The 23,716-nt window shown below is 44.8% G+C and overlaps 3 protein-coding genes across 3 annotated transcripts in view; all 3 read left to right on the forward strand.

Annotated features, from left to right (window-relative positions):
- Positions 1-1,390: 1,390 nt before the first annotated feature.
- On the forward strand, positions 1,391-5,435 carry hypk (huntingtin interacting protein K). The gene is made up of 4 exons (XM_072464714.1): positions 1,391-1,605; positions 2,483-2,538; positions 4,464-4,515; positions 5,288-5,435. The coding sequence occupies exons 1-4, from the start codon at positions 1,435-1,437 to the stop codon at positions 5,381-5,383; spliced, it is 375 nt and encodes a 124-aa protein (XP_072320815.1). The 5' UTR covers positions 1,391-1,434; the 3' UTR covers positions 5,384-5,435.
- Positions 5,436-6,898: 1,463 nt separating this feature from the next.
- On the forward strand, positions 6,899-22,459 carry LOC140380795 (uncharacterized). Its single transcript, XM_072464703.1, has 3 exons — positions 6,899-7,112; positions 12,220-12,386; positions 14,794-22,459. The coding sequence occupies exons 2-3, from the start codon at positions 12,229-12,231 to the stop codon at positions 22,454-22,456; spliced, it is 7,821 nt and encodes a 2,606-aa protein (XP_072320804.1). The 5' UTR covers positions 6,899-7,112; positions 12,220-12,228; the 3' UTR covers positions 22,457-22,459.
- LOC140380800 (V-type proton ATPase subunit d 1) overlaps positions 22,232-23,716 on the forward strand; it is a 371,409-nt gene continuing 369,924 nt past the window's right edge. The window contains exon 1 of the mRNA XM_072464710.1: positions 22,232-22,236. The gene's annotated coding sequence lies outside the window, so the exon portion shown is untranslated. The remainder of the gene's footprint in view (positions 22,237-23,716) is intronic.

Genomic DNA, 23,716 nt, shown 5'->3' on the forward strand with positions numbered 1-23,716 from the left:
ATGGACAAGCCTCCTGCTGGTGCCAGAGTCAGGACTAAACATGGACAAGCCTCCTGCTGGTGCCAGAGTCAGGACTAAACATGGAGCGGCCTCCTGCTGGTGCCAGAGTCAGGACTAAACATGGACCGGCCTCCTGCTGGTGCCAGAGTCAGGACTAAACATGGACAAGCCTCCTGCTGGTGCCAGAGTCAGGACTAAACATGGACCGGCCTCCTGCTGGTGCCAGAGTCAGGACTAAACATGGACCGGCCTCCTGCTGGTGCCAGAGTCAGGACTAAACATGGACAAGCCTCCTGCTGGTGCCAGAGTCAGGACTAAACATGGACCGGCCTCCTGCTGGTGCCAGAGTCAGGACTACACATGGAGCGGCCTCCTGCTGGTGCCAGAGTCAGGACTAAACATGGACCGGCCTCCTGCTGGTGCCAGAGTCAGGACTAAACATGGACCGGCCTCCTGCTGGTGCCAGAGTCAGGACTAAACATGGAGCGGCCTCCTGCTGGTGCCAGAGTCAGGACTAAACATGGACAAGCCTCCTGCTGGTGCCAGAGTCAGGACTAAACATGGACAAGCCTCCTGCTGGTGCCAGAGTCAGGACTAAACATGGAGCGGCCTCCTGCTGGTGCCAGAGTCAGGACTAAACATGGACCGGCCTCCTGCTGGTGCCAGAGTCAGGACTAAACATGGACAAGCCTCCTGCTGGTGCCAGAGTCAGGACTAAACATGGACCGGCCTCCTGCTGGTGCCAGAGTCAGGACTAAACATGGACCGGCCTCCTGCTGGTGCCAGAGTCAGGACTAAACATGGACAAGCCTCCTGCTGGTGCCAGAGTCAGGACTAAACATGGACCGGCCTCCTGCTGGTGCCAGAGTCAGGACTACACATGGAGCGGCCTCCTGCTGGTGCCAGAGTCAGGACTAAACATGGACCGGCCTCCTGCTGGTGCCAGAGTCAGGACTAAACATGGACCAGCCTCCTGCTGGTGCCAGAGTCAGGACTAAACATGGACCGGCCTCCTGCTGGTGCCAGAGTCAGGACTAAACATGGACCGGCCTCCTGCTGGTGCCAGAGACAGGTTCTACTCTGTCAATGTTCAAATCTAAGATAAAAACTGTTTTGTTTAGCAGTGAATTTGACTGAAAGGATTTTCTTTGCACTCTTCTCTTTTGTGTCTTAAATTGTTTAGTGATTTCTGTCATGTCTGTGTGATTTTAATGCATTTTGTTAAGCACTTTGAATTGCCTTGTGTATGAATTTTGCTCGACAAATAAACTTTGTTTGTTTTCTATAGTTGCGCAAAAGAATCTAGTCAAATGTCATACTGGACTTTCACCAGTGAGGGACAGCAACGCGTTTTGTGGCCGCCGGAAATACACAAGAAGAAGAAGAAGAAGAAGAAGAAGAAGAAAAGCTTCTCTTCCGGTGTAACGCGGCATCATGGCGGCGGAGGGAGACGTAGAACTGGAGCTGGAGGCCGAAGAAAACTGCGCTTTGTCCGGGAATAAAGTGCAGGAGAAACCGCGCAAACATGACAGCGGCGCCGCGGACCTGGAGCGCGTCACGGACTACGCGGAGGAGAAGGAAATCCGCAGTGAAGACCTGCAGACGGTAAGGACCGGGACACCGGGCAAACACGGGGCAAACACCGGGCAAAACACCCGGGCCAAACACCCGGGAAAACACGGGGCAAACACCCGGGCAAATACGGGGCAAACACCGGGCAAGACCGGGGCAAATGGTCTAAACCGGGACGGAACCGGGTCAAACAACTGAGCTAACGGAGGCTAATGCTAAAAACACGAGGATGGCACGTGCGGGAGCACTTCTGTGTCAAAGCGGCTTTTATAAAGGTCATTTGTGTCACTGATTAAAAGTAAGTTGTATTTGATATTGATCACAAAGTGATTCGTCTTGATCTATGGTACAATTATTGTACTATAGATCAAGCTATAATTCCATCCGCTCCATAAAGTTATGATTCTGCTCTAGGTATGATCCATATGGCTGTTTTAAGGCAAGGCAAGTTTATTTGTAGAGCACATTTCATACACAAGGCAATTCAAAGTGCTTCACAGCAGGAAAAATGCATTCAAATCACAAAGAAATTACAGAAATACAATAAAATTAACTAAATTAAAAATTATCAATCCAACTGATTTTCTAAACTAATAAAATCACAAACAAAGGAGAAGAGTGCAACGATAAAAATTAACTACAATAAAATTAACTAAATTAAAATTTATCAATCCAACTGATTTTCTAAACTAATAAAATCACAAACAAAAGAGAAGAGTGCAAAGAAAAAATCCCTTCAGTCATATGCGCAGCTAAACAAAACTGTTTTTAGCTTAGATTTGAACATTGTCAGAGTAGAACCTGTCTCACATCTTCAGGAAGAATGTTCCAGATTTTAGCTGCATAAAACTGAAACGCAGATTCCCCATGTTTTATCCATACATTTATCACGTGTGTGTGTGTGTTTCAGGCGATGTCTGTGATCGGCGACAGACGGTCCAGAGAGCAGAAGGCCAAACAGGAACGGTCAGTGTTGCAGCCTGTGCTGTCCTCTCCTCGCGCTCTTGTGCCGTCCTCTCCTCGTCCTCTCCTCTCCTCGTCCTCTCCTCGCGCTGTCCTCTCCTCGCGCTGTCCTCTCCTCGCGCTGTCCTCTCCTCGCGCTGTCCTCTCCTCGCGCTGTCCTCTCCTCGCGCTGTCCTCTCCTCGCGCTGTCCTCTCCTCGCGCTGTCCTCTCCTCGCGCTGTCCTCTCCTCGCGCTGTCCTCTCCTCGTCCTCTCCTCGCGCTGTCCTCTCCTCGTCCTCTCCTCGCGCTGTCCTCTCCTCGCGCTGTCCTCTCCTCGCGCTGTCCTCTCCTCGCGCTGTCCTCTCCTCGCGCTGTCCTCTCCTCGCGCTGTCTTCTCCTCGCGCTGTCTTCTCCTCGCGCTGTCCTCTCCTCGCGCTGTCCTCTCCTCGCGCTGTCCTCTCCTCGCGCTGTCCTCTCCTCGCGCTGTCCTCTCCTCGCGCTGTCCTCTCCTCGCGCTGTCCTCTCCTCGTCCTCTTGTGCTGTCCTCTCCTCGGCCTCTCCTCGCGCTGTCCTCTCCTGTCCTGAAACTGCTGCACTATTTGACCGCGCCGGGTTAAAGGTGCCATAACCCATAGCCCAACCCATGACGTAGTCTCGGAGCGCGTGTGCCCCGCCCAACCAGTGACGTAGTCTCAGAGGGTGTGTGTGTGTGTGTGTGTGTGTGTGTGTGTGTGTGTGTGTGTGTGTGTGTGTGTGTGTGTGTGTGTGTGTGTGTGTGTGTGTGTGTGTGTGTGTGTGTGTGTGTGTGTGTGTGTGTGTGTGTGTGTGTGTGTGTGTGTGTGTGTGTGTGTGTGTGTGTGTGTGTGTGTACACGTGTACATATATGTGTGCGTGTGTACATATATGTGTGCGTGTGTACATATATGTGTGCGTGTGTACATATATGTGTGCGTGTGTACATATATGTGTGCGTGTGTACATATATGTGTGCGTGTGTACATATATGTGTGCGTGTGTACATATATGTGTGCGTGTGTACATATATGTGTGCGTGTGTACATATATGTGTGCGTGTGTACATATATGTGTGCGTGTGTACATATATGTGTGTGTGTGTACACATATATGTGTGTGTGTGTGTACACATATATGTGTGTGTGTACACATATATATATGTGTGTGTACACGTGTACATATATGTGTACGTGTGTACATATATGTGTGCGTGTGTACATATATGTGTGCGTGTGTACATATATGTGTGCGTGTGTACATATATGTGTGCGTGTGTACATATATGTGTGCGTGTGTACATATATGTGTGCGTGTGTACACATATATGTGTGTGTGTGTGTACACATATATGTGTGTGTGTGTGTACACACATATATATGTGTGTGTGTGTGTACACACATATATATGTGTGTGTGTGTGTACACACATATATATGTGTGTGTGTGTGTACACACATATATATGTGTGTGTGTGTGTACACACATATATATGTGTGTGTGTGTGTACACACATATATATGTGTGTGTGTGTGTACACACATATATATGTGTGTGTGTGTGTGTGTATATTTTTTTTAAATATATATTTATTCAAATATGGCAGTGGGTTAAGGTTAGGGTTAGCCATGAGGCTATATGGCAGTGGGTTAGGGTTAGCCATGAGGCTATATGGCAGTGGGTTAGGGTTAGCCATGAGGCTATATGGCAGTGGGTTAGGGTTAGCCATGAGGCTATATGGCAGTGGGTTAGGGTTAGCCATGAGGCTATATGGCAGTGCTGCGGTTCCTGAAACTGCTGGGCCATTTGACCGCGCCGCGGCTCTGCAGCCACGGCCTTTAATGAAATGTGTAAATTCAACGAATCATCGAGGCAATCTTATTACTTGATATACATTATTTATCCTTTTCTATTTGACTCTTGTCTTTGTGTTTCAGGGAAAAGGAACTGGCCAAAGTCACCATCAGGAGAGAAGACGTGGAGCTCATCGTGAGTCTTATAAATAAACTCTGACTATTGAAGCTTTTGCATTGTCTGTAGCTTGTATATGTTTTATGAAGCATTAGGTTATGTTTTATGAAGCATTAGGTTATGTTTATGAAGCATTAGGTTATGTTTATGAAGCATTAGGTTATGTTTATGAAGCACTAGGTTATGTCATTTGTTATATTCTGAAATAACAGCTTTGATATGAATTGTAGCTGCTCTTAATAATGGAACAGTCCAACAATAACCTGTTCAAACAGAAAAAACATCATTAAATAGAAATGGGGGTTTAAGTTTCAACCTTCCAGTCGTTTATAATGGAATGTTGAATCCCTGGAGACGTCGACGCCCAGTTCGACGCCCAGGTAACCAGGTACTCTGTGAGGAGGGAGCCACGGTCAGGTTACCAAAGGAGGCTGAGCCCATTAAAGGGCTGATAGTAAACAAGAGGGATCAATAACTCTAACCCATAACCCTTTATCAGGAGATCCAGCCGGGTGGGCGGAGCCTACTCGGAGTAGGATAAATATCTGATCCTGGTCCTGACAACAACTCGGATGAAAGTCCAAACGTTTGTTTTTCTTTAAAAAACAGAGTCCAGACGATACGACTGAATCTTTTTCTACAATGGGACGGGCGAGGGACGGGCGAGGGACGGGCGAGGGACGGGCGAGGGACGGGCGAGGGACGGGCGAGGGACGGGCGAGGGACGGGCGAGGGACGGGCGAGGGATTACACCCTGATGTCTTGGTTCAAACACATTTGTCTGTTGCAGATGTGTGAGCTGGAGATCTCTCGTGTCGTGGCCGAGCGGTCGCTCAGAGAACATCTTGGAAACGTGGTGGAGGCTTTGGTCGCTCTCACAAACTAAACTTCAATATTCAACAAAACATTTTATAATAAATATTTGTAAAGCTCAAAAAGCCTTTTGTGTTTAACTTTTTACAAAGACGTGTTTGACTGAGATTGTGTCAGATGCCCTCCCTGAGCCGGAGCAGCTCGTGTCAGATGCCCTCCCTGAGCTGGAGCAGCTTGTGTCAGATGCCCTCCCTGAGCCGGAGCAGCTCGTGTCAGATGCCCTCCCTGAGCCGGAGCAGCTCGTGTCAGATGCCCTCCCTGAGCCGGAGCAGCTCGTGTCAGATGCCCTCCCAGAGCCGGAGCAGCTCGTGTCAGATGCCCTCCCTGAGCTGATATTGTGGATGGAGAACCAGTTTGATAAAAAAAATATGCTTCAAAATATTTGTGCATTTCTTTGTTTGCAGTTCAATTTGTGTTCAAGTGAAGCTGAAAACTGCAGGGAAAGGAGAACTCAAGAGCACCCGAGGGAACCCAGGTGCCCATGGGGGCTGATAAACAGAAGAACAATGAATAAAGCATTAAATAATGGGAGATTTTGAGACATTCAGGGACAAAATAAAGGTAATGGATTTGACCTGAATTCAAGTTTGACATTTAGCGGCAAAATGGAGCGTAGTAGACGTCAGGAGCAGCGTCGTAGACGTCAGGAGCAGCGTCGTAGACGTCAGGAGCAGCGTCGTAGACGTCAGGAGCAGCAGCGTCGTAGACGTCAGGAGCAGCAGCGTCGTAGACGTCAGGAGCAGCAGCGTCGTAGCGTCGTAGACGTCAGGAGCAGCAGCGTCGTAGCGTCGTAGACGTCAGGAGCAGCGTCGTAGACGTCAGGAGCAGCGTCGTAGACGTCAGGAGCAGCGTCGTAGACGTCAGGAGCAGCAGCGTCGTAGACGTCAGGAGCAGCGTCGTAGACGTCAGGAACAGCGCAGCGTCCGAGGACACGTCTGTAGAGCTTGAACTTGCTTGGTCAGGACTTCACTGGAGGGGTTTATCTCTTGTGCAGGTCTAGGATGAGTCTGAACCTAAACCTAACCCAGCAAACACCTGGTGGAAGCAAAGGATCCAAATAAAGAATGAAAATAACTTCACTAACTTTAAATTCACTGTGGAGAATGAAAGAATATCAATGTCGGCTGTTGAAATTAAGTCCAGCTGTTTCTGTTTAATTCCTTGGGTTAGGTTGGGTACGGTTGGGTTGGGTTAGGTTGGGTTGGGTTGGGTTAGTTTGGGTTGGGTTAGGTTGGGTTAGTTTGGGTTGGGTTAGGTTGGGTTAGTTTGGGTTGGGTTAGGTTGGGTTAGTTTGGGTTGGGTTAGGTTGGGTTAGGTTAGGTTGGGTTGGGTTAGGGTTAAGTCTTTATGTTGGAGAGTAAAGTGTGTTGGAACTTAGATTTGTAACTCAAATAAAGTCTTTGTAGTTCCTCTGTGTTTGCAGCCTTTAAAGACCGAAACAGTCCTGGCCCTTCGCACATGTGCAGTTTGAGTGGTGTCAGGTTAAGTCTAACTTATTTTAGACCAGGACTCATGGTCCTGACTTAGACCAAGTCTCGACCGGTCTTAGTCCTGCTCCGGTCTCTGCTTGTTCTGGATTACCACTGTCCTCGGGATTCAAACTGGACTAATAGAGGCTCAAGACCTGGGACCAAAGAAGACCTGGATCTAAACTGGTCTAAAGACTGGTCTCAACCTAGACTAACCCTGGACTGACCCTGGACAGACCCTGGACAGACCCTGGGCTCTGGATCTCACTGAAGGTGAGTCTGACATTATGTAGAAAGAATCTGAAAGTTTAAATACAAATATTTATAACTTGCACAAAGACGTTAATATGTGTCTTAAACTACAAACATGGCTGAACAGTCAGGTCACCATGGAGACCGAGGGAATGATCGGCCAATCAGCAGCCATTTTCAACAGAAGTAAAACTGCAACAATGAATCGACTAATTGTGGCTAGTCGACTAGAAAAACAAAAGACACTGGAATTATTAAATCAAAATGTCTAAAAAGACTTCATTCAAAAATATTTTCCCTAGAAGCTTCAGTCACTATATTTACACCTTTATTTGGTTCAAAATGTGCTTTAAAAGTCTCGATGTTCAATAGAAATTGTCATTTGGAACATTAAAATACTCAGAGAGCAGAGAAGCTGAAGACCGAATACTGAATACTGCAGTTCTGTTTGTGAGAAGGAAACGACCTTAGAACAGAGTGAAAACCACTACAGAATATTCCACCTCAGTAACCCGGGGTTACAGAATATTCCACCTCAATAACCCGGGGTTACAGAATATTCCACCTCAGTAACCCGGGGTTACAGAATATTCCACCTCAATAACCCGGGGTTACAGAATATTCCACCTCAGTAACCCGGGGTTTACAGAATATTCCACCTCAATAACCCGGGGTTACAGAATATTCCACCTCAGTAACCCGGGGTTACAGAATATTCCACCTCAGTAACCCGGGGTTACAGAATATTCCACCTCAGTAACCCGGGGTTACAGAATATTCCACCTCAGTAACCCGGGGTTACAGAATATTCCACCTCAGTAACCCGGGGTTACAGAATATTCCACCTCAGTAACCCGGGGTTACAGAATATTCCACCTCAGTAACCCGGGGTTACAGAATATTCCACCTCAATAACCCGGGGTTACAGAATATTCCACCTCAGTAACCCGGGGTTACAGAATATTCCACCTCAATAACCCGGGGTTACAGAATATTCCACCTCAGTAACCCGGGGTTACAGAATATTCCACCTCAGTAACCCGGGGTTACAGAATATTCCACCTCAGTAACCCGGGGTTACAGAATATTCCACCTCAGTAACCCGGGGTTACAGAATATTCCACCTCAGTAACCCGGGGTTACAGAATATTCCACCTCAGTAACCCGGGGTTACAGAGAAAAGGAACAATAAGAATGGCTTGTACCACATGTTGTGCTTTGTGTGTGGGACGGTATTTTGTGAGTTTATTCAGTTTGTCACTGATGATGTCTTATATTTGATGAATTAAATAAATACAAAAGTGGTGGGTTAGGTTACCCTGACCCGGTGGTGGAGTGGTTGGAGTGGTAGCACGTGTGCCGGCTCCCTGTGAAGCTGGCTGCAGAGTTGTGAGTTCAATTTGCCCCACCCCCATTTCATGCTAAACTGTCCTGTGTAATGGAGCCATCGGACCAAAAGAGCCTGAAAAAAGTTCAGGATTTTTCTTCTTCTAGTAAATAAGAAATACAAATTTGGACAGTTCACATTTGACACAAATCAGGATATGAATTAAATCTAAGCTCATGTTTCTAACATGTTTGTGGAGGCAGAGAGGGAGGGCATCTGACCCACTGCAGACTGGGACAATATTCTTATTATCAGGTTTATTTGGTGGGACCAGACATGTTAACGAACATACATGATACATATGAACATACATGATACATATGAGCATACATGATACATATGAGCATACATGATACATATGAGCATACATGATACATATGAACATACATGATACATATGAGCATACATGATACATATGAACATACATGACACATGAACATACATGATACATATGAACATACATGACACATGAACATACATGATACATATGAGCATACATGATACATATGAGCATACATGATACATATGAGCATACATGATACATATGAACATACATGATACATCTGAACATACATGATACATATGAACATACATGATACATATGAGCATACATGACACATATGAAAATACATGATACATCTGAACATACATGATACATCTGAACATACATGATACATCTGAGCATACATGATACATATGAGCATACATGATACATATGAGCATACATGATACATATGAAAATACATGATACATCTGAACATACATGATACATCTGAACATACATGATACATATGAACATACATGATACATATGAGCATACATGACACATATGAAAATACATGATACATCTGAACATACATGATACATCTGAACATACATGATACATCTGAGCATACATGATACATATGAACATACATGATACATATGAACATAAATGATACATCTGAACATACATGATACATATGAACATACATGATACACATGAACATACATGATTCATCTGAACATACATGATACATCTGAACATACATGATACATCTGAACATACATAATACATCTGAGCATACATGATACATATGAGCATACATGATACATCTGAACATACATAATACATCTGAGCATACATGATACATATGAGCATACATGATACATCTGAACATACATGATATATATGAGCATACATGATACATATGAAAATACATGATACATCTGAACATACATGATACATCTGAACATACATAATACATCTGAGCATACATGATACATATGAGCATACATGATACATATGAGCATACATGATACACATGAACATACATGATTCATCTGAACATACATGATACATCTGAACATACATGATACATCTGAACATACATAATACATCTGAGCATACATGATACATATGAGCATACATGATACATCTGAACATACATGATATATATGAGCATACATGATACATATGAGCATACATGATACATATGAACATACATGATACATCTGAACATACATAATACATCTGAGCATACATGATACATCTGAACATACATGATACATATGAACATACATGATACATATGAACATAAATGATACATCTGAACATACATGATACATATGAACATACATGATACACATGAACATACATGATACATCTGAACATACATGATACATATGAACATACATGATACATATGAGCATACATGATACATCTGAACATACATGACACATATGAACATACATGACACATATGAAAATACATGATACATCTGAACATACATGATACATATGAACATACGTGATACATGTGAACATACATGACACATATGAACATACATGATACATCTGAACATACATGATACATATGAACATACATGATACATCTGAACATACATGATACATATGAACATACATGACACATCTGAACATACATGATACATCTGAACATACATGACACATATGAACATACATGATACATCTGAACATACATGACACATCTGAACATACATGATAATCATGATACATCTGAACAAACATGATACATCTGAACATACATGATACATATGAGCATACATGATACATATGAGCATACATGATAAATATGAGCATACATGATACATCTGAACATACATGACACATATGAACATACATGATACATATAAACATACATGATATATATGAACATACATGATACATATGAACATACATGATACATATGAACATACATGATTATCATGATACATATGAACATACATGATACATATGAACATACATGATACATCTGAACATACATGATACATATGAACATACATGACACATCTGAACATACATGATACATCTGAACATACATGACACATCTGAACATACATGACACATCTGAACATACATGATACATATGAGCATACATGATAAATATGAGCATACATGATACATCTGAACATACATGACACATATGAACATACATGATACATATGAACATACATGATATATATGAACATACATGATACATATGAACATACATGATACATATGCACATACATGATTATCATGATACATATGAACATACATGATACATATGAACATACATGATAATCATGATACATATGAACATACATGATACATATGAACATACATGATACATATGAACATACATGATTATCATGATACATATGAACATACATGATACATATGAACATACATGATTATCTTGATACATATGAACATACATGATACATATGAACATACATGACACACATGTGTAAAACCCCAGCATACATGGACACTGGAGGTAAGGTGTATGCCCAAGGACACAAGTGTACTAGCGCCCCCTTGTGGCACCTGGTGTTGCAGTGGTCTCCCCTCCGAGTATTAACCAGGCCCATCACTGTTCAGTCTCTGACGGGATCAGGCTTTAACAAACCGGTTTTCTCTTTTTTTGTGTTTTTAGCGTTAGACCTTTTTTAGATGTGGAAGCTGTAGTCCTGGATTGTCCCTAGTTTGGAACTAGTTTAATCCTTTAGTCCTGGTCTAGTCCTGCGTTTGTCCTGCATTAGCCCTGTTTTAGACCTGGTTCAAACTTAGTTTGGAACTGGTTTGGACCGAGTTTAGACCTGTTTAAGACCTGCTTTAGACCTGCTGTAGTCCTTGTATAAACCTGCTTTAGTCCTGGTTTAAAGTTGGTTTATTCCTGGTATAGACCTGGTTTGGACCTAGTTTGGACCTGGTTTGGTCCTGCTTTAATCCTGGTTAAGACCTGGTTTGGACCTGGTTTGGACCTGCTTTAGACCGTGTATAGACCTGGTTTAGTCTTGGTTTATTCTTGGTTTAGACCTGGTTTGGACCTTAGTTTTGACCAGGTTTTGTCCTATTTCAGACCCGGTGTAGACCTGATTTCGACCTAGTTTAGTCCTAGTTTGTCCAGGAGCAGAAAAGCCAGCAGCTGGTTCAGATCTGGATCAAGTTTCAATCTAAACTTAGACAAGGTCCCAGACTTCAAACTAGGCCAGACATGGACTATAAAACTTGACTGTTACAGTAAAACATTTACTGATGACAGGAAAGGGTTAAACAAACATGAAATAAAATATAAATGTTTTATACATTTAACAAAGTAAAAAGTATAAACCAGGAGTTTTCTGTATATCTGTGTTCTGTTTGGTGTATTTAACTAAAGGATTTAGACCTGGTATAAATCTGTCTTTAAAGTAGTTCTTGGTCTGTATGAGTCCTCACGATCTGGGTCTTTTGCAGAACTCACAGATGGACCCTGACCTTTTTGACCCTCTAGACCAGGACTTGGACCAGGCTCCGCCCCCGGTTCTGCCTAAACCAGGAAAAGACAATGTGAGGCTCCAGAAACTCAAGAAGAAACGGAACAAGAAAAAAGCGGGAGTGTGCCCGACGCCAGTGCCTTTCAGGTCAGAACCCTAACCTTAACTCAACTGTTTCTAGAATCTGAAGACAAATTCTTGAAATTGATCTTGTCATAATCTCAGATAGAGGTTCTGTTTCTAACCCCTCAAACGTTTGTCCTTCTCATTATTAGTTATTAAATGTGTCATATTAATCGTATGTCTTAAAGTCCTTTAACTGACCACAATCGAGTTTTTGGAGTTGAATAATGGCACAACTTTCTGAGGCTGTTGTGAACCAGTCATTACAAAGATATGAACTCTAAACCAGGTCAACCTCTGATACTTCCAGGGTTAGAGTAGAGCTCTACCTGAGGATTCTGACTCAGACTCAGATTCTACAATGTTCTGATCTCACGTGAACACAAACTGTTGTTGTACATAAAGCTTTAGGTAAATGCAAACATCTATGAAGCAGAACATCCTCAGATCTTCAGGGCCAAGCTTGTTTACCACATTCTGTTGGTTTGGATCAGAATCAAAATCTGAAAAAGTTTCTTGCCATTGTCAATGAGCAGAATTCACAAACATAGGAACTTGCTTTGATGATTCGGTGCAACATAAAAAAGGAACAATGATAAAACAACCAATATAAAGTCAAAAAGAAAAACAATTTAAATCTGCTATAGGATAAAAATTAAATAGGCTTACACAGCATTTACAGTTGAATTTACAGATGTAATTCAGATGGATTCAGACCTAGATGAACTAGATGAAATTGACTTGTTGTTAAATGTGCTGTACCCATAAATTGGCTTGGCTAAAAACAACCATAGCAGCGCTTCCGACCCACATAATAGACTATTTGTGCAGCAGCTGCACTGTTCCTTTTGAAATTAAACAGTGATTCTACAGTAGTTGGCATAATCTGTCATCAGTTTTTTACCTATTCAAACTGGGACTCAAGTATCACCTCGCTCTGGAGGGTTAGGGTTAGATGTTAGATATGCAGGGGCAGCCACCATTAAAGCAGACGCAGAACCATCAGCACCACATACGTATTCTACAGTAAGTAGTAAAGCTAAGGCTAATTTTCATCTTAAGTAAATGAAAATTAGCCTCATGTGCAATTAGAAACCATAACAATAATTAAATAAATCATGCAATGCGTCCAGCTGGTGCTGCGAGGGTTAGGGTGACGCTAAAGCTAACAGAAATGGTTAGGGTTAGGGTTAGGGTTAGGGTTAGGGCTAGGGTTAGGGTTAGGGTTAGGGTTTAGGGTTAGGGGTTAGGGGTTAGGGTTTAGGGTTAGGGTTTGCAGCCTATATGGTTTTCTGGATCTGTTCTGCAGGTTAGGGTTAGGGTTTAGGGTTAGGGTTAGGGTTTAGGGTTTAGGGTTAGGGTTTGCAGCCTATATGGTTTTCTGGATCTGTTCTGCAGGTTAGGGTTAGGGTTTAGGGTTAGGGTTAGGGTTTAGGGTTAGAGTTTAGGGTTTAGGGTTAGGTTTTGCAGCCTATATGGTTTTCTGGATCTGTTCTGCAGGTTAGGGTTAGGGTTTAGGGTTAGGGTTAGGGTTTAGGGTTAGGGTTTGCAGCCTATATGGTTCTCTGGATCTGTTCTGCAGGTTAGGGTTTAGGGTTAGGGTTAGGGTTAGGGTTTAGGGTTAGGGTTTAGGGTTAGGGTTAGGGTTAGGGTTAGGGTTAGGGTTAGGGTTAGGGTTTAGGGTTAGGGTTTAGGGTTTAGGGTTTAGGGTTAGGGTTTAGGTTTAGGGTTTGCAGCCTATATGGTTTTCTGGATCTGTTCTGCTGGTTAGGGTTTCAGGTGATGCTGCAGCAGGGGTGTAGGAGGGAAGTTTAGGGTTAGGGTTAGGGTTTAGGGTTAGGGTTAGGGTTAGGGTTAGGGTTAGGGTTAGGGTTAAGGGTTAAGGGTTAAGGGTTAAGGGTTAAGGGTTAGGGTTTAGGTTTAGGGTTTGCAGCCTATATGGTTTTCTGGATCTGTTCTGCAGGTTAGGGTTTCAGGTGATGCTGCAGCAGGGGTGTAGGAGGGAAGTTTAGGGACTGTTGGGGGCCCTCAAAATAAACTGAAGAATGATGCATCAGAATACATTTAGTTGAAAACTCTTTGGTGAGGGCCCCCAAATCGCACTTAGGATTGTGATTTATACAGTACATACAAAATGACCTTAAAAACCCTAAACAAATTTAAAACTTCAGATATAGTCACCTTATGTATTATATACATCAAACCTGTACGTACTTTGTTTTACACATTCAAAAGGGGTTGGGGGTATGGGGGACACCACTGAGCATTTCTGCTTAGGGCACCCAAAGGGCTAGCAGTGGCCCTGAACCAAAGTATTTACTTTAAAATCCAATTAGATGTTTATTTTATATTTTGCACTTTAATAAAAGTTTGCATCATCTGCAAGAAATGGTAAGTTTGACTAATTTTGCTCTTCTCTTCTTTGGTTCAGGTCCTGCTTGTCTCCGGTCAATGAAGTCCAAACTGACCTGGAACTGGACTTGGACCCCAGAAGTCCCAGTCCGCCCAAACAAGGCCTGAGACCGGACCTGAGACCGGACCTGAGACCGGACCTGAGACCGGAACTGAGACCGGACCTGAGACCGGACCTGAGACCGGAACTGAGACCGGAACTGAGACCGGACCTGAGACCGGAACTGAGACCGGAACTGAGACCGGAACTGAGACCGGACCTGAGACCGGAACTGAGACCGGAACTGAGACCGGAACTGAGACCGGACCTGAGACCGGAACTGAGACCGGAACTGAGACCGGAACTGAGACCGGACCTGAGACCGGACCTGAGACCGGACCTGAGACCGGAACTGAGACCGGACCTGAGACCGGACCTGAGACCGGACCTGAGACCGGACCTGAGACCGGACCTGAAACCGGACCTGAAACCGGACCTGAGACCGGAACTGAGACCGGAACTGAGACCGGAACTGAGACCGGACCTGAAACCGGACCTGAAACCGGACCGGAGACCGGACCTAAGACCGGACCTGAGATGGGCTCAGACGCAGGAGGAGAACTCCAGAGAAAATGTGTTCCTTCAGCAAAAGTCAAACCTGCGATACCTGGACCCAAGACTCATCTCCAACCAGGATTTTGGAACAAACCCTTCTGGTCCAGGTCTGGTTCTGGCTTGGGCCGGTACTGATTCTGGCTCAGTTAAACCAAACTTAAGTCCTGAACTAAACCCAAATTCTGGATGTAACTTTGCCTGGAACCAGCTTCAGAACCAGTCCAGTGTGTTCCCAAATGCAGCTCAGTACGGACTTATCCAGACTGACATGGGATCCGAGTCCAGGTTCAACCCAATGTTTGGATTTCAAACACACTTTAGTCCCGGGCCAGGACCAAGTCTTGAGCCGGTCTGGACCAGTTCTGAGCAGAAGGTGGCTCCTCTGTTTGAATGTTCTGGGTTTATGTTTGACGAAGAACTAAGCACCTTGAAGATCCCCGTTTATTCGCCACACCAGAACCAGACTCGGCCCACACAAGTCCAGGGTCTTAGTTTTCCTCCGGTTTATTCCCCTGTTTCAATCAGTCCTTACTCTAATGTGCGTGCACTCACATCGTACCAGATTACATCAAGTCCAGACCCAGGTTTTGTCCAGCTCAGACCTGGTCCAAATCCAAAGATCCACACAGAACCAGGTCTAGACCGGACTGCCACATTCTCCATTCAGATACAGACCAAAGACCCAGGTTCAGAGAGACCACGTGAAGTGAACCGACTTTCGGGTTTAAACACAGTCCCCAAAGTCCTGTCCCAGACTGAGCAGAGGCCAGGTCCAGCCCTAGAGCCCCAAGTCTCTTCAGAACAAAGAACAGGTTTTCAACTGACTCAAAATCCTCGGACCTGTTTTAGACCAGGTCAACATCCAAGTCTCCCCAGTTCTGGTCCAAATGGATTTTACACTCAGACCAACAACCTCTCAGCTCCAATCTTTGACCCAGTTCAGGCTGAGTCCAAGACCTTTACCTCCAAGGCTACTTTTTCAGTTTCAGTCCAAGACTTAGTCTCCAACAACTATAAAACTTACAAAAAAACTGATAAAACTGGACAAAACCAAGACCTGAGACCTGGCCCTGATCCTGTAAAGACCCATGTCCGAGATCTTGGATTTATACCAGAAAATCCATGTAAAAAATTTGCTACCCCTAACCCTGCTATGAATGGAATACATCGACAGTCTTTTTCAGAAGCAAAAATGGTCTGGATGAGTGCAGAGTCCATACCCAGGTCAGTACTCAGCCCAGGTCTAGACAATTCCACACTAGAAGTCCACAAAAGTCCAGAAATGAGCCAGAACTTTGGATCAGAACAAGGTTCAGTGTTAAGTAATTTTCAAGGAACCCAACCAGGACCAGAAGGTTTTCAGAAGTCAGTCCGGGCAAAGTCTAAATTAGGACTAAGCCCAGAAAAGGATTCTCACAATCAACTAAATCTGGATTCAAGCCTCCGAAAACCTGACGTGGTCTACGCAAGTCCAGTCAAACTTCAAGAATTTACTTTAGGTTCAAATGCAGAGTTCAGTCTTCAGCCCGGATCAAAAGAGTCCACAAAGAATCTGTCTTTGGTCCCTCAGACCACAAAACCAAACAAAGACCTAATCATGCCTGAGCTTGTCCTCAAAACTGCAACAAAAGTCATGGACTCTGACACCCACAAGTCCATGACTCCTTCTGTCCAGGTCCTGGTCGAGTCCGTGTCAAGTCCAGAAAAAACAGCGCAAATTCAGCACAATCTTTTTCTAAACCAAATATCTGGCTCTGCGGAGATCCAGACCAGGACCAGACCTGATCCAGACTCAGAGGGGTCTTTACCAAAACTGCCCACATTCCTCACACTGCCCTCAGAGTCCGGTCCAAGTCCTGGTTTGGGTCTGATGTCAGATCTGAACCCTGCTCTGAGGATTCTGAGTGTCTCCACTCTGAGTCCTGGCCTGAGTCCTGGCCTGAGTCTTGGCCTGAGTCCTGGCCTGAATCCTAGTCTGAGTCCTGGTCTGAGTCCTGGTCTGAGTCCTGGCCTGAGTCCTGGCCTGAGTCCTGGCCTGAGTCTTGGCCTAAGTCCTGGCCTGAATCCTAGTCTGAGTCCTGGTCTGAGTCCTGGTCTGAGTCCTGATCTGAGTCCTGATCTGAGTCCTGGCCTGAGTCTTGGCCTGAGTCCTGGCCTGAATCCTAGTCTGAGTTCTGGTCTGAGTCCTGGTCTGAGTCCTGATCTGAGTCCTGGCCTGAGTCCTGGCCTGAGTCCTGGCCTGTGTCTTGGCCTGAGTCCTGGCCTGAGTCTTGGCCTGAGTCCTGGCCTGAGTCCTGGCCTGAGTCTTGGCCTGAGTCCTGGCCTGAGTCCTGGCCTGAGTCTTGGCCTGAGTCCTGATCTGAGTCCTGGCCTGAGTCCTGATCTGAGTCCTGGCCTGAGTCCTGATCTGAGTCCTGATCTGAGTCCTGATCTGAGTCCTGATCTGAGTCCTGATCTGAGTCCTGATCTGAGTCCTGATTTGAGTTCTGATTTGAGTTCTTTAAAGGCCTGTTCAGACCAAAGTCCACAGATTCAAGTCTTTAGTCCCATTACAGTTCGGAGTCTCTCCTGCCTCAGTCCAAGTCCAGGCCTGGATCCAGACCAGTTCTTGGAGGCCCGGAAATCCCTGTCCTCAATTCTGGAGTCCCAGATTAAGACCTCCCAGAACCAGTACCGAGCCAGATCTTATTACGGACTCACTCCGACTCAGTACGAGGCCTTCGGAGGGATCAAGTCCAAGACTAAAGAGAGTCCAGAGGAAGACCCTATCAAACCTGGAACTAACACAGGATCTGATGTAGAGCCAGGACTAGGACTTAAGGAAGACTTGTCTGAGACTGAGTCAAAACCCAAAATCAGATCACTGGACATTCTCAAAGACTCCACAGGTGAGAGACCAGATTTAGACCAGACTAACACATGTCCATACCAAAACTGGACTAAAGCCAGCTCAGGTCTAGACCAGGACTTGGAGGGACTAGGGTCCGACAGAACCCGACCTGGACTTCGTAAAAATGTACAGAAAACTATTATAAACAAACCAGAACCAGATTTGGACTTCAGGACTATACCAGAGTCAGGTCTGGACCGAACGGAGAACAGGACTAAGGACTATGTGGGACTAGACGGGACTGAGACTTGTGTTTTTGGAAGTCCAGTGTTGGACCTAAATCAAAACAGATCAGAAAGAAGACTTGAACCAATTCCAGTCAGTCTGAGTCCAGTCCACAGTGACCCTAACCCTAACCCTAACCCTAACCCCGGCCCTGATCCTGGCACCGATCCTGGCCCTGATCCCGGCCCTGATCCTAAGACACAAACAGAACCAAGGCCTGCTTTTAGTCATACATTTCAATTTAATGATGTTGGGACTTTTAAGAAACATGTGGAAATCCCAGGAAAGTCTGCTCCTAAACCAGGACTTGATTCTGGACTAAATTTTAAATCAAGACTTGATAAAGGGATTATAGATTCCCAATCATTGGGACCATCTAACCCATGTAATAATCCAGAACTCTATTCTTCAGAGTCTAAACCCAGACTAGAGCCAGGATTTGGACTGGAACTAGAATCAGAACTAAGGTTCGAAGGAAAAAGTGTCACCCAAAACCTCACTCTCATGGATATTCAACAACGACAAAGTGTAGTGTTTCAACCTGGTTTGGTAACTGGTCTAAGACTTGGGACTGGTTCAGCAGACTTTGACTCCAGACCTTCAGGGACCAGATCTGGACCAGATCTAGGGCAGATCATGCAAGATTCAGGACCAGAGAGCGAAAAAACAGCCTCAGACTGGGAAAATGAGACCTGTTTAGGACTGAAAACCTCAGAGTCTAAACTTGGTTTAAGACCTGGTTTAGAACTTATACCAAAGACCCCAGAGTTTGACAGATCCAGGAAGGATTTACCAAATATAGTTACAGTAGAAAGTAGTTTAAATCTTTGGACAGGACTGGACTCTGAACCAGGACTTGAGACTTTCATCCCAGTTTCAGGTTCAGGACCAGCAGGACTTGGGACTTGTGAGACTCGAATAGATTCTGAACCAGGACTAGAAACTGGACTCGGACATGGCTCAGTGATTGATTCTGGTTCTCTGCCTCAGGAACCAGACAAAGAAAAGTGTCTGTCATCTCTGCAAAAACCTGGACTAGACCCAGCTCAAAATCCCATGAAGATTCCAATGAAAACCGACCCAGACCAGACCAAGACCAGACCCAGGACTTCAAAAGAAGCAACTCTGAAAACTCGACTCCGACTGAAAGAGACTTTGAAGGAAACCATGGAGAAACTGGACATGATCCTGGACCAAAAGGGACTAAAGAAGAAAACTCGGACTCAAGAATCTGCCGGAAGTGCGAATTGGACAAGGACGTGGTCTCAGGACAACGTAGCACCAGGAATCTTACAGGAACCCAATCTAAGACAAATGTTAGTGACAAAGTTAGACTCAGAACTGGACCTAGACGAGGAGCTGGACTTGAACCAAAGCAAAATCGAGGAGAAGTGTGGGTCTCATCCCGTGTCCCGTCTAGAATCTGTAATAGACTCTCAGAATATCCTGATGGTGCTGGAGGGCGTAGAACCAGTTTCACGAGGACTAGAACCACAGCAGAGTCTAGACTTGGACATACATCAAGACTGGAAACAGACCAGACCAGGACTGAGACCAGACAAGACTTTTGTGGACTTAAACCAAGACTGGACTCCGGAGGTGGTTCCCAATATAGTCTCAGAGACCTTGGAAGTCCAGAGCAGGACCCAAAACCAGACGGAGACTTGGACCAAACTCGAACCAGAAGGGATTCTTCCGGTTTCAGACCAGGACTTGAACCTGGACTTTGTGTTCAAACCAAGGGACGGCCAAGAGTTCAACCTGATTCAAGAAACGGAGGCCAGAATTCAGACTCAGATCCAAACCAAGATCCAGACTGGACAAGGACCAGACTGGAGTCTTCAGGTTTCAGACCAGGATTCATTGAACCTCGCTCAGACAAAACCACTTTTACGAAAGTTAATGGAAGATCGGAAGTTGACGGACTTAGAACAGACTTTACAAATCCAGACCAAAGCCAGGATTTGGGAAAGTTCTCAAACTGGTCTCAAAGCATGTGTGACTTTTCAGGACAAAGATTTGGAGATGAAGAAGCAAATGGCTTCACAAGGGTCAATGAGAAATCCGGAAGTGAAGATGAAACACACTTCACAGAACCAGATCGGGGTCCAGACTCAAACTCAGACTCAATTCCTGACCGAGATCTCGACCAAGACTTCCCAAATCTCCAAGAGGTCAGTGACATTACCTGCATCTTCAGCTGAAAGTCCAAAAGAAAACAATGAACAGCCTGAAATTATGATTTCTAGTGAGTCGTTGTTCAAAGGTGAGAGAGACTCCCATGAAAACTTGATTAAAAATGGCCCCGTACCAGATCAAGTCCCAGTCCTGGTTTTAGGCAAAGTCCAGGTTCAGACCAAAGAAACGGTTCCACCTGTTCGAGGAAAAAAGACTGAAAAACTGATGCATTTACTGGAAAAAGCCAAGGCGGAATGTGAGAATCTAGAAGCTAAAATCAGGACAAAATCCCCCAAAAAGACCCAGCCAGAACCAGAGCAGGTTTTATCAGCTAAAGACAGAGTCCAAAGCAGAAGAAGGCCAAAGTCAACAATACCAATCGATCAACAGTGTCCAAAAAGTCCAGACAAAGAGCCAGATTCTAGTCAAGGACCAACCACTGACCTGCTGAAGGCAAGGCTTCAGGAGAGGACTGGGAGCATGATTAATGACCCAGAGTCCCGACCAGAGTCCCGACCAGAGTCCCGACCAGAGTCCCGACCAGAGTCCAAACCAGAGTCCAAACCAGAGTCCAAACCAGAGTCCAGACTGGAGTCCAGACCCTCCGAGTCAGAGTCCAGACCAGATCAGACACTATCACTGAAGGAAAACCTGGACAAATCTGAGATTCCACTTCAAGTCCGGGAAAAATCTATCTGTTCCCCTAAAGACTCGGAGTCCAGACCAGAAACTATACCAGAGTCCAGATCGGGTATAGAAAAAGTTCAAGACCAATCTGTCACTGTCAGTGATGAAGCCAAGATCATTTTTCGTTCTGCTAAAGATGAAGAAAAATCACAATTATGCCCAAGAGAAAAACAAGAAAAGTTTGGAAGTCAGAACCAAATCCAGGACAAATATGTTAACCCTCCACTCAAAGATCAGGAGCCCAAACTAATACAAGACCAACCTGAAGTTTCAGAGCCTCAGCCAGGTCCAGAGTCCAAAAGTCCCTTCCAAGCCCTGGACAAACCTTTGAATCCACCAAAAGAGCCAGTTTCCAAACCCAATTCAGGCAAAGACCCAAAGAAAAAAGAAAAGACTTGTCTGAAATCAAAACCTACTTCAGAAAAAAATAAAAAGTCATTATTGGGTTTATTCAAAAAACAAGAGTCTACAAATAAAGATCAGATGGAGTCACCCAAAAGTGAATCCACCCCAGATCCAAACCAAGACCAGGAGCCCGGCCCAGGTCAAGAAGAAAAAAAGAACTCCCTGAAGTCCAAGTCCAAGGGTTTTGGGTCCAAAAACAGCGGCTGGAGTCGTTTGAAAAAGCACATGGTCGTGGCGCAAGAAGAACCTCAGTTCCCAGATGTGGACGCTAAACAAGAGTCAACACAGAGTCCTGAGTTTGACCCTAATCCTGGACCGGGACCAGCGCTGAATCCAGATCTAGATTTGACACAGGCAAAGGCAGACTCTGGACCTAAAGCACTGAAAATGTGGGACGCTCTGCTATTTCACATGTTCTCCACCAAAGAACGCATCATGAAACAGCTGGAGATCAACCCAAGTCCGAAGAGTCAGGACCAGACCCAGAAAGAGCCCGACTCAGACCCAGACCCACCCTCGTTTGTGAGCCGCCTGCCGGTCCTGCTCTACAGTCCGCGTTTTGACGCTCGCAAACTGAAAGAAGCGGCCGAGAAACCCATCAGCAAACTGTCCACGGCGTTTGAACGGGCGCTGATCCGACGCAAAACCCCTGAGGACCAGAAAAAGGATTTCAACAGGAGGCCCAAGGGGTTCAAGCTGTAGACCGAGACTTGAGACCAAGGCCAGATTTAAGACCAGGTTTAAAATGAAAGCAGGACAGACCAGGGCCGTAAGTTTGGGCTTTTCATGCATTATCTAACCTTAACCCTAGGTTAAGACCTCGGAGACTGAAGACTAGGCCCAGACTTGAGCTCCTATTCTCAGACTTGGCTAAGAACTATAAGTCTATAACCAGCTTTATAACCAGTTTTAGTCCCACACCTGTGCTGATCTAAGAATGACATCAGGAGTCCTGTTCCACATAGGTTTCAGTGAGATTTTTATTCGACCTGAATCTGTAGTTTGACAAAATAAACTGAATTGAAAAATACCAGCTTTGGACTCTGAAATATGAAGGTCTTTTTCAAAGCTGCCCTAAAATTGTCAATAATGTATTGTTTGAATGTTTATAAAGGAAATGTTCTTGTTCACAGAAGGATGTAGTGGATAATCCTAACCCCATCGCTTCATGTTTAGAAGTTAGCGCTGTAGAATGCACGTTCTTTGACAATTGGCCTTGAAAGTTTGCTACTGAACGTATTGAAGGAAGTGAGATGAAAGAAACCAGGTCCGAAGAAGAGGAGCAGGATAAACCAAAACCCAAACCAACTTTGGATATATTCTGGAAGAGGCTGGATTCTCAAAGATGATTATTTGCACCTCCATCTCCTCCAAACAAACCCTAACCCTAACCCTAACCCTAACCCCAACCCTAACCCTAACCCTAACCCTAACCCCAACCCTAACCCTACAAGGTTGAGATGGTTTTGACTTTAACACTGAGAAGGTTGAGACTTAAAGAAACCCACTGACATTTAGAATCTCGTTTACAAGAGAGATATGGCATGGAAAAACAAGTTATTGCTTCATTGAAAATATGGTATGTTATGATTAGAGAATGAATTGAGCTGTAGATAAAATTTATATATTTTTTATAACGGCTATTTGTAAAAGTGTGAAAATGCTTATTTTTCTGATTTTTGTTCAATAAAAGTATGACCCATGCACTTTCTGTCCCATCTTTTAAAAGTCATTTTGATAGGGTTAGAATTAGGGGGTTAGTGGGTTAGGGGGTTAGGGGGTTAGGGTTAGAGGGTTAGGGTTAGAGGGTTAGGGTTAGGGTTAGGGTTAGGGTTAGGGTTAGGGTAGGGTTAGGGTTAGGGTTAGGGTTAGGGTTAGGGTTAGGGTTAGGGTTAGGGTTAGGGTTAGGGTTAGGGTTTGGGGGTTAGGGTTAGGGGGTTAGGGTTAGGGTTAGGGGGTTAG

Source organism: Eucyclogobius newberryi, unplaced genomic scaffold (genome assembly GCF_026437365.1).
Source record: "Eucyclogobius newberryi isolate DKJ021-1_F unplaced genomic scaffold, fEucNew1.0.hap1 SCAF_5, whole genome shotgun sequence".
In the NCBI taxonomy this organism is placed as follows: Eukaryota; Metazoa; Chordata; class Actinopteri; order Gobiiformes; family Gobiidae; genus Eucyclogobius; species Eucyclogobius newberryi.

What these genes read in the sequence shown, in the direction of transcription:
- hypk (XM_072464714.1), top strand. Translation starts at nt 1,435, where the DNA reads ATGGCGGCGGAGGGAGACGTAGAACTGGAGCTGGAGGCCGAAGAAAAC. An exon ending in GCAGTGAAGACCTGCAGACG is followed by an intron (nt 1,606 to 2,482) that starts GTAAGGACCGGG and finishes TGTGTGTTTCAG; the next exon opens with GCGATGTCTGTGATCGGCGA. An exon ending in CAGAAGGCCAAACAGGAACG is followed by an intron (nt 2,539 to 4,463) that starts GTCAGTGTTGCA and finishes TTTGTGTTTCAG; the next exon opens with GGAAAAGGAACTGGCCAAAG.
- LOC140380795 (XM_072464703.1), top strand. Translation starts at nt 12,229, where the DNA reads ATGGACCCTGACCTTTTTGACCCTCTAGACCAGGACTTGGACCAGGCT. An exon ending in CCGACGCCAGTGCCTTTCAG is followed by an intron (nt 12,387 to 14,793) that starts GTCAGAACCCTA and finishes TCTTTGGTTCAG; the next exon opens with GTCCTGCTTGTCTCCGGTCA.